The 10,919-nt window shown below is 53.5% G+C and overlaps 1 protein-coding gene across 1 annotated transcript; it reads left to right on the plus strand.

Annotated features, from left to right (window-relative positions):
• The first annotated feature begins 43 nt into the window (after window positions 1-43).
• Window positions 44-7,417, plus strand: TNFRSF6B (TNF receptor superfamily member 6b). The gene is made up of 4 exons (XM_075768478.1): window positions 44-335; window positions 860-1,238; window positions 3,537-3,735; window positions 6,513-7,417. Exons 1-4 carry the CDS (start codon window positions 294-296, stop codon window positions 6,781-6,783), a joined length of 891 nt encoding a protein of 296 aa, XP_075624593.1. The 5' UTR covers window positions 44-293; the 3' UTR covers window positions 6,784-7,417.
• The last annotated feature ends 3,502 nt before the right edge of the window (window positions 7,418-10,919 follow it).

Below are 10,919 nucleotides of genomic sequence, written 5' to 3' on the forward strand. Positions count from 1 at the left end.
CCGGCGAGCCGGTTTGCCGCCACGCTGTAAGACTCTGCTTCTGTCCCTGGGCTGGGGAGAGCTGGCATCTCTCCCGGAGGAAGGACTGCTTGAAAAGCAGACGAGAAAACTCAGCCTTTCATAACAGTCCTTATCTGTCTCTTTCTGCTTTAAAGCCAGACGGCTGGATCAGCATTGCTGCTACAGAGAGGAGCTCCAACACAGCTGCTGTCCGCAGAGCCAGCGCCAGCCTCTGAGGAACACTCTCTGTCTCTCCGGGATTCTGCTCGCGGCACTCGGAAGCCCTCGGTGCTATGCTGTTCTGCTACATGCTGAATATAAGGCATCCATCCAAGGTAACATACCATCCGCTCTTAAGGCTGGGCTCACCTGCTTTCAAAAGGAAAGGGAGGATAAACGGGACTCTGGGATTCTCTTGTCCTATACTGAGTATCTGGATTTCCAAAAAAGTTGGGAGTTCCTATGGAGCACGCTTGTATTTGCTAGTTTGGAAAACTTCCCTTCTGCTCCTTGATCTGCAAAGGTCTTACCCAAGTGGTGGGGAACCCACTGGGGTGCAAAGAGGAGGCGAATGTGCTGGAGCTGCTTTTAGTACTGAAAGAGAGAAATGGGGTGGCGAAGACACCACAAAAGGGGTTTGGGAGGCACGCTTTGTTACGGAGGGCGATGGGGAGGAACGGAGGGGGCAGCGGCTGCTCCCCGGTACCACCGTTTCTTTAAGGCTGGGGCGAGCGTGAGGTGGGAGAATCATTTCTTGCATCTACAACTGTAACGAATTCTGTAACGCAGCAGCCGTGTTTGTTGCCGCTGCCTCTGCGAGAGGATGAGCTAAGGGCTCTTTGCACTCTCTTTGCTGCAGTGGATGTTTGCTCCTCTCCTCCTTTTCCTGGCTGAGCTCGGCTGCAGCGCCCAACCCACTTACCAATGGAAAGATGCTGTGACGAATGAGAAGCTGACCTGCCAGCAGTGCCCACCGGGGACCTTCGTGGCACAGCACTGCACCAGGGACAGGCAGACCGTGTGTGAACCCTGCCCGGATTTGCACTACACGCAGTACTGGAACTACCTGGAGAAGTGCCGGTACTGTAATGTCATCTGTGAAGAGAAGCAGGTGGAGGTGCAGCAGTGCAATTCCACCCACAACCGTGTCTGTCAGTGCCAGGAGGGCTACTACTCGGAGATGGAGTTCTGCATCAGGCACTCCGAGTGTCTGCCAGGCTATGGCGTAGAGAAGCTGGGTGAGTACCTTAGGTGCCGGCGGCAGCGGTGCGTGTGCTCACGAGGCTCTTGTCACATCCCAAGATCTCCGCTATAGCTAAAAACCGAGAAGAAAGCAGCTAATGAGTGCCCATAACCTGACTTTACTCCCTTTTTGCTTACCAGCGCAGTGCTGTCCTTGCTGGCATGTGAAACTGCTCCTGGCTTCTTTTCCAAGGAGTGCTTTGTTTGGGTTTTCCCTCTGCTTTCACTTTGAAAACCTTTGAAATCCCCCAGCACCACACTTAGATGGCATGCAGTAATCCCGCTTACCTGCTTCACCTGCCGCAACAGGCAGAGTCGGGCCGTGATTCACCCATCCCTGGAGCAGCAGCTCGCCCTACCAGGGCTCTTGGCAGGTGGAAAGGTCCGAGCGGCTCCTGCTCCTCTGTCAGCTCCCTTCTCCTTGCAGGCAGGTAGCCAGGGAGCAGGGAATGATAATTATCTGGACTGAAAAGGGCTGCTAATGATGCAAGGGTAGGGCTCGTAGATGTGTGTAGCTCTGAGGCTGGGGTTTGTGTTTTTTACTGAGCAATTTGGAGAGACTGTATTTAAAACATGAAATAGATACAAGGACAGGTTCCGAAAGAATAAAATCAGCCTGGTTTTGATTCACGTCTGGGGGAGATTCACAAGTCCAAGACTCTGTCCCCTGACAAGATGTAAGTCACAAGAGATTTTAGGGGGGGTTATTTTTCCATTGTTTCCCCAGCACAAATTTGCCTGGTCCCTTGGTTGCCCCATTTGTAGGCAAGCATACTTTCTAAAAAGGCAAGCTGCCTATGACAGGTTTCCCTCTCTCTCACCCCTGAATCACGGAGGACGGGGCTCTGTCTGGAAACCCTACCTGGGTATCGTCACACAGCATGGGCAGCATCAGCAAAACCAGAATTATCTTGCTTCATGCTTTGGAGTGTGGAGGCTTTTGAAGTCCTTCCATGTGTGGCACAGAAGAGCTCCAGGCTCCCAGAGGAAAAATACCTGTTGTCTTCAGCTGATGCTTATGGTTGAAGTTTGGGGTTTAATTTTTCTATAGGACGTGATTGTTACAAAATGCAGTAATGCAGCGATGGTGAATTAGATCTCCAAACAATGTGGGGAATCCCTTTGAAATTAAACATTAAATTTGGCTGGAGGGTTTTCTGTAGGACTGAGGAGCCATGCCAGCAAGCTGGGGCATTTGAGAAGCAAAATTTTTATTATTATTCTTTATTTACAAATGGCTTCTCATGTGGGGAATGATGGCACCCCACCCAGACATCTGAACCCCGCAGCAAGGACGGAGCATCCAGCGTGGGTGGGCAGAGCCCCGGAGCTGCGAGCGCTTGTGTGTGGATGGGGACGATGTGGACCCCGTGACCGCGGAGCGGTGCCTGCGGGGCTGTGGGCAGACCTCGCTGGCTGTCAGGTTGGACGGGTGCTTTGGTCTGTGTGCAACGGTTCCTCTGGGGACGTGGGCTTTGGATTTCCCATTTGCAAATACAGCCTCAAGTGTTGGGGTCATCAGCTGAGCTGGCCGGGACATCTCCTGGTAAAGCCAAAGCAATGGCCTAAAGTGAGTTGTGACAAGGTAGAAACCTTGTTCTTAACCAGATATGTGATGAGGAGATGAAAACAAGCATGAAATTTGCTGCCATCTGGGCTGTTCCTTTTTCTCCCAGAGAACGTACAAGACACCCTGGTGCAATCTCCCTTGCGTGGCACCGTCCCTGTCAAACAGCGGCGGGTCTGGCCCGGAGCCTGGGTGGGAAACTGCAGTGCTGCAGAAGCGAGAAGAACTTTCACCTTCTCAGTGACTTTTACTTTCACTTGGCCAAAAGCCGCCTGACTCTGCTGCGAATCAAAAGGCTGGTGTGGCGCTCGGCTTACCCATAGTCCGAGCTGGTGTCTCCTGCCCAGGAGGTGGCCTTTTTCATAGCAGATGAGATCATAGAATCATTTAGGTTGGGAAAGACCTTTAAGATCATCAAGTCCAACTGTTAACCTAACACTGCCAAATCCACAAGTGATCTCTTGTGTCTGGAGGCTCATGACAGTTTATCAGCCTGTGCCAAATGCTTTGGCTTGGGAGACGACTGGAGAAAGCGTTGCCGTTTGCCCTACAAGAGGACACGTTTCCCAGGGGAGCTGCAGGCAACAATCATTTCCAAACCATCACCCTCATGCTCGAATGGTGTCTGGCACTCTTTGCTCTGCCAGCATCGTCCCCAGCTCCTGCCCCTGCTCCCTTGCCAGTGTGTCACCCCGTGCTGACGGTCCCCTTGCCTCCCCGTGCGCAGGTACCCCCTTCGAGAACACCCAGTGCCGCGCCTGCCCCCGCGGCTTCTTCTCTTCCTCCAACTCCAGCACCAAGCCGTGCCAGCCGCACCAGGACTGTGAGCAGCAGGGGAAGGTGACCAACGTGCAGGGCAACCAGTACCACGACACCCTCTGCACCTCCTGCAGAATGGGGAGAAGCAACAGCACGCAGGGACCAGGTGAGCCGTGGGCGGGGGGGTGATGCCGGGACCACGATGCTGCCAGGGCAAGAGCAAACTTTCTGGCAACGTTTATCTACTTAGATGCAAACTGAGGTGAAATAACTTGTAGAAGTATGGAGTGATCCATAATTTATAGTAATTATGGATAAAATATAGGCAGCCTGCTTTCCTTCTTCTCCAGGGTCGGTCACGTAGGGCAAGGGCAGGGTGCAGGGCTTAAGCAACGGCCGCAGCTCAGCCAGAGCCTGTGCAGGCTCCTTGCTCAGCGAGAACAGATAGCTGGCAGTGAAATCCTGCCGGTTCTTAGCAGGGACTGGGATAACTGGGAATGCCAGGATATGAGGACAGTTTTGGCAGCGGTTTGACTGTAACTGATAGATTGCAGTGATAACTGAAGGCTGGTGGTCACGTAAATGGATGTGGTTTGAAGGGCTGAGCCACCCAGCTCAGCTGCTGGCGTGCCTCCTGCACTCACTTCTCACGGGCTTTCAGCCTGTTTTCCAGGAAGCTTTTGTTGCAGCTGTAACCTTGTCTTGTGCAGGTTGAATGGAGCAGAGTCCAAAGTTCATCGGGGCTCAATGTAGGGTGGATTTTGAACTGTTAGGTGAAAAAGTAGAGCCACGGTGTCAAGTGTGTCACTGTGACAGTGCAAACACAGCGTTGGGCACAGTAAGGGCAAAGGGCTGGCTCCGGGGTGCTTTGTAACGTGCACCCCAACAAGTTATGGGATGAGAAAGAGACTGAAAACCATCTCAAGGGCCTGATGTCAGTTGAGATGAGGCAAGCAGCTCATTTTGAACCACCCGCTCTACTCTGAGCATCCAGCCAAGACGCACAGGGCACAAATACAACGTGACTGACCTGGCTGCTAGTGAGCCTGCACCCTTGGACTTCAAAAATAGAAAATAAAATTTTAAAAAGATTTAAAAAATCAGTCCTAGCTATAGAACAGCCCAAGCTATAGAACAGCCCAGGCTGGAAGGGACTTTGAAAGTTCATTGTTCCAAACTTTCATGGGAAAGAGAACCTGGATGAAATTATCCAGCCCTGTCCTGAAAAGCAACGGGCACTCTGCTGCATCCCGGGGATGATTGTCCCAGTGATTGGTTCTTCTCACTGTAAAAAAATTAGTTTCTTCCATCAAGATGAAGCTTGAGCTTCAATAAGAGCTTCTCCTCCGTGGTGATGCAGCAAGGAGGCAGTTCCCCCCCAGCAGCGCACGAGAGGAGCTCTTGCCTTTCCAACGCAGGGCATTTCTCCCTACGAAGCCTGACTCACACCACGAGCTCCTTGCCAGGAGCCTGATCCCGCCGGAGCAAGGACATGGGAAGCTCTGTCATCAGCGGGACGCGGTCCCGGGGAGGGAGGGCGGTCAGGTGAGAGCAGTGTCAGCAGCACGTGCGCTGTCACTCGTTAGGCAACGGCACCCACGGCCAGACCGGCCTTTTGGCTATTTATAGAGCGAGAGGAGGCCCGTGAGCAATGGCAGCCGACGGGTATTTTTAACTCTGGTTCGTCATGATTTCACTCAGGAGGTGCGTGGGCACCTGCCTTCCTCCCTGCTGCAACAGCAACTGCAGGAGCAATTCAATACGAACCCCGAGTTTGCAGGAGAGGCAGAGTCTGCGCAAGGGAGCCTGACCCACCCCACTATAACCAGTGAAAACCATTCCCACTTTTACAGTGGCACTCTTCTTGATTGAGTAATTGTTTGGCTTTCATCTCTTGAAAATTCTTTGTGATTTCAGTCCTCATGCTGGACGTGCTCCAGCAGCGCTTCAGCCAGCTGGGACCGGGTCTGTCCAAAAGCCCTGATGTGGGCTGCGCCTGGGGCTTGTCCAGTCCTGCGACGTAAAAATTTGCACGGGGAAATAGAAACTTTCAGGAAAAATAACGTTCGAATACTTAACTGTGATTACTTAATTTTTTCTGGAGTTTCCCTCTTCCCGTACTCCCCAGCAGGGATGAGCCCGGAGAAGGTATATTTACCTTTTTCAAAATTACAGAAAATTTTGCACATTGTTTTCTAGGATGGGCCACTGCTGGGAAATTCAGCATACAGGGAGGGCTTGACCCAGCCTTCTAGGGCAGTCACCTGGCAGAGATGGGCCTCGGCCAGTTAACGATGCCATACTCAGTGCTTCCCTCCTCCTTCTTCCTTGCAACATCTTTTTTTCCACTTGCAAAATACTTACTCTGACCTGCTTGTTCCACCACACACCTGCCGGCACCACGAGCTGGCTGCCCTCCCTCTTCCCCCTTGGCTTAGCAAAGGATGAGCCCGCTGCAAGCCAGACGCTGCCGCATCCTCGGGCAGGGACTTGCGCTCTGCCTGGGCACCGGTGTGCGTGGGCAGAGCTGGGCAGGTGGCCCCCAGCTCGTGTTGGCGGCTGTACGTGGCCACACACGCTAAAATTCTCTCCCGAATCTGGAGGATGGGTTGTGAGTGGCCGGTTTCCTGGCCGGGCTCGCTGGGCTGGGACCCCCGGTCCGAGCCGTGGCTGGAGAGCAGTGCCCAGGTGAGGACAATGTCAGAGCATCACAGCCTGGGTTGGAAGGGACCTTTAAAGGCCATCTAGTCCAACCTCCCTGCAATGGGCAAGGACATCTTCAACTAGATCAGGTTGCTCAGAGCCCTGTCCAATCTGACCTTGAATGTTTCCAGGGATGGGGCAGATGTCCCTTGGAGAGGCTCAGTGGGGCTGTGCCTTGCTCTCCCGGTGTCCCATGGTCACCTTCCCTCTAACCTCCAGGCATGTTTTTCCCACCGGCTCTAGATGATGACTGCAAGCAAGCCATGATAGACTTTGTGGCATACCAGAACATCCCCATCAGAAAGCTGAAGCGCCTGCAGCAAATCCTGGAGCGCTCGCCTAGGAAGCAGGCGCTGGAGACCAGGGCGGCCATCCAGGAGAAGTTCCGGGCTTTCCTCACCCACCTGAAAGAGGGGCACTACGAGATCACCAAGGAGCTGCTGGACGCGCTGCGAGTTGCCAAGCTGCACTCCATCGAGGAGAAGGTCCGCGAGCGCTTCCTCCTGTACTGAGAGAATGAACTGAACTTTTCAGGAGGTTTTTGTTTTTGTTTTTGTTTTAACTTCTGTGGCTTCATTAATTTATTAATCTTTCCAAACATAACTTGAAATGCAACGTTAGAGATGAGCGATGGGTCAGAGTTAAGTGTGCTGTGGCAGCTGCGGTGGGTCCTGCTCTGCATGTGGGTGTATCGCTGCCTCCGGGATGCGATGCTGTGAGCAGTGGCCAGTGCAGCTCCTGGGAGCTCCCTAGGTGCTGGCTGCTGCTTTTCCAGCACTTGGCAAAGGTCAGTATTTTATCAGAAGAGAAACGTGTGGCCAGGATCATTTTTATCAGGGAAGAACTTGGCTCCTCTTTTTTAGACAACTGTCTGGCTTTGTTTTAAACTGTGTAGTTTTGCTGGGGAGTTTTTTTAGTTATTGGACAGTATTTCCCACAGAGGATTCACTTGCATCTGTTTGTCATGCTTTGTTTTGAGAAAGCAGTTTACTGCTGAGATACACGTTGAGTGTAGGATGCCCCTGAAGTCCCTGGTGCAGCTAGATTTAAATTTATTTCTAAACTACCTGTTTATATACTGTGTGTGAGAGATATTTTCTAAAGAAAGAAACCAAAGAAGTTATTTTATTATACAATTCTCTGTCACCAGTGTCTTTTCGTAGTCTCATTTGGAGGAGAGGTGGTGTTGCGAGTCCCAGACCATCATCTTCTGATTCCGCTTACCCTTGCCCACTTTTTGCGCGTGCTTCACCCCACGGTCACACAACATCAGCCATCCACATGACACAACAGCCGACCGAAACCAGCCGCGGCGAGGCTGGATGTGAGCGGGATGAGCCTGTCTGCCTTGGGATTTGCTGTCGGTGTGGCCAGGGCAAAGCTCCCATCTCTCAGGTCAACCTAATTGTGTCACCCTGAGCCCCAGGTCCCTCCCCAGATCAAACCAGACGCTGCGGGGAGTGAAGAAGTGCTTAGTCAGCCACGAGCCATGCCTTGGGGCGCTTGTGCTGACTGCAGGCAGGTTTTTTTTAAGCCTTGCAGCTGTCACTTAGGGAAGTCAACAAGGGTGACCCTCTCAGGCATTTCCCAGCCTGTAGTAATGATGACACAGAGCCTACATCTTCTGCCTTGAATGGGTTTGGTTTTTTATAGCTCTTTTTTTTAGCTGAGTAGTTGCCAGGAATAGTTTGTGGTTCAAAAGAGGAATATTTTCCCCCAGCTAGGAGCTGTTAAAAGCACTCCGAAACATGTGCTATGTGGAAGTGCCCCCGCACTTCCCCCGTGCGAGGAAGGCTGACATAACAGAGGGGATTTTAGCCTCCCTGTGCTGCCCGCAGACATGTCGCAGGCTCTTCCTGCTACAATGACACATTATTCATCCATGGCAGGCTGGATCAATGGGGTTGATCCTGGGGGAAGCACTTGCCTTTTCATGGCTCCTCATGGCCCTGGAGCTCTGGAGCCCCTGGATGTCTGCTCCCATCTGCCTGGCACTGCAGACGTGCAGCTGGGCATCCCAGACTGGCAACCGGCTCACCCCAGTTTTGGGCTCTGGGGATGAAGCAGTTCACTGATCCCGACATTGCCCTGGGTCAGTTCAGCCAGGGACAAAGAGAAGCAAATGGCTGAAAAGCAGCGGAGAGGACCCTTAGGTCGCATCTCTGCACTGAGCCAGGACTGATCCTGGCAATCCCCTCGCAGCTTTGTCAAGCCTGGCCTTGGAATCCTACCGAGGAGGCTGCACAGGGGACTGCAACTCCCCTTCCCAATGCTCAGTTCTCACCACGTCTAATCTCTGCCCTACTGAGCTGCTTCATTCCAGTGGGCTGCAGTTTGGTCCCCAAGCGTGCCTTGATTCCGAGTCCCTTGGCAGCAGCCAAGTGCTGATGGCACGGTCCAAGAGCAGCTAGGGCAGGAGACGAGGAGGGTCTCCGTCAGAGTATAGTGAGAACCAAAGTATTGCTCCAGCGTAGTGCTTTTCCCCGAGGGGAGGGCAGGACACCCAGTGCTGCCGGGTTGAAGGCTGGAGGGGCTGGAGCCTCCGGTGTTGGCTGCGGCTCCTCGAGGGATTCCTGTCCTGCTGCATTGCAGTTAGTCCTGACTCAGCGTTTGGTGGCCTTGGTCTAAAGGAGAACAGGAATGGAGGGTTGTTAGTGAGGGAACTGCCTCCCGTTCTTTGTCCACACCACCCTGGCTTCTTCAAATATGTATTTACCACGAGAGTTGGGGAGGGGAAGGAAGGATAATGAGAATATTATTGGCAAGAAGCTGGTAATTGTTATGCTGGATGCTGGTTAGGTTGGGTGATTTTTTCCAGAGAATTGCCTTTTCTGCATATTTTTTGTGATAGAAGACCTCGGTCCTGAGATGGAAGTATCCATGGGGCACTGTGGCTGAGCTCTTGGGACACCTCATGTCTCCTTGGAGCTTGTTGCCCTTCTCACCACCAAGGCAAAGTCTGTAGTGTGGGCTGGAGGTCTCCATCAGCTGCACAGCGAGCCAGAAGGCAGCCAGCTCCGATCCCGGGGCTCCCGGCTGAGCTGTGCCTGCTCTCTGGTGCCTGTGACGTGGCTCGGGGCTCCGTGCGAGTCCGGGCACTGGCAGAGGTTAAAGCAGAGCGGCTGCAGTTCAGCCGTGCTCAGTCCTGCGCTCATCTCCCCACGTCAACATGCTGAGCGATGCCGTCTGATAAACACAGCCTGGGCAGTCATCCCTCGCACGTGCCCTCCCAGCTGGGCTCGCCCTGGCCTGGAGAAGAGACCAGGAAACATCTCTCCTGCCAAATGCCAGTGCAGGGGAGGGGTGTTTGGGTTTGGGGTTTTTTTGGGGGGTTGGGGGTTTCATTTAACACTGTGAGTGCTTTGTCACATCTGGACATCAGTCTGCACAGATCCCTTGTCCCTTCAGCTAGAGCAAATGCGGTGGATGCTTTTGTAGGCTTGCTCCCACCCAGAGGTTAGCAAGAGCTTAGATCCCACCGCTGTGACTCCAAGGGGTCAAACACCCCCACGCGTAGGTGGTACAAGGGTGAGGAGAGCAGCCCGGCTCCTTCCCTTCCTCCTGAGAAGTGATGCTTTGCTGAGCCCCCGTGGTTCTCCCAGCATTGAGCGTGGGCCGACCGTGTCTGAGCCGCCCTGGGGAGGGGAGACGATGGGTGTCTGTCACCCGAGTGCCGTGCCAGAGTGCAGTGGGGGGTACGCAGACCCCAGCTCACCAGAGCAGGAGAGGATGGCTGAGTATCTGGGGCCAGCCCAGCCTGTGCCAGATGAGCTCTGCGCTGCCAGGCTCCCTCAGCCATCGGCCAGCACGACCAGGACCGAGGGTCTGGGGAGGGCGGGTGATGCCCTGCGCCATCCGGCAGCTCCCGAGCTCGGCACTGTCAGCGTGACTTGTTCTTCCGAGACATCTCACGAGCACTCGCGTGTTGTTATCTTGCTCTGCCGAGGTGGTTTTGACCTGGCGGTGGCTCGGTGTGCATCTGGGTGTTGGTGTCTTACCACCCAGCAGAGGCAGGTTGGAGCATCCCTTTGGGAGTCTCCCAGGCAGGCGACGTTTGGGCACCGGTGCCGTTTGGTTTATCGGCAGCGCCAGACCTGGCCCCAGGTCCCCCTGCTGCCCTAGCGCGGAGTGTCCCCCCAACCCCGGTCCCCTCGTGCTGAGTTGTTTGGAATTTCTGCACAGCAAAGTTTCTCCTCACATGGGCTCACAGATAATGTGACAACGGGGGATCTTTCTGGTAAATATTGACCTTTATAACAGTGTTCAAACACCCCAGCACGTGAGTCCTGCTCGGCTTCCAGGAAACGGGCTTTGCTGGAAAAACCTACACGAGCACCGTGCGGTGCTGATCCCAGCTCTCCCCTCCAGCCTCCCCTGCTCTGCTCCCTCTGCCGCGCACCCACAGGCCAACCGCAGATTAATCATAACTTTAATTAGTTGAAAAGGTTGAAATAACTTAAGAGGATAAAACCCCTTCTGGTTTTCACTGAAGTTTCCAAAGCCCGGAGAGAGAAGAGGAACAGTTGGCAGTGTGAGCTTCTTCCTAATAATTTAAATGACTGCTTTCCTTATAAGCTGTGGTAACATTTAAATGTGGATGTAGCTCTCTCCCAGGGATGACTCAGATATTTAGTACACAGGAGATAAT

Source organism: Balearica regulorum, chromosome 16 (genome assembly GCF_011004875.1).
Source record: "Balearica regulorum gibbericeps isolate bBalReg1 chromosome 16, bBalReg1.pri, whole genome shotgun sequence".
NCBI classification, from domain to species: Eukaryota; Metazoa; Chordata; class Aves; order Gruiformes; family Gruidae; genus Balearica; species Balearica regulorum.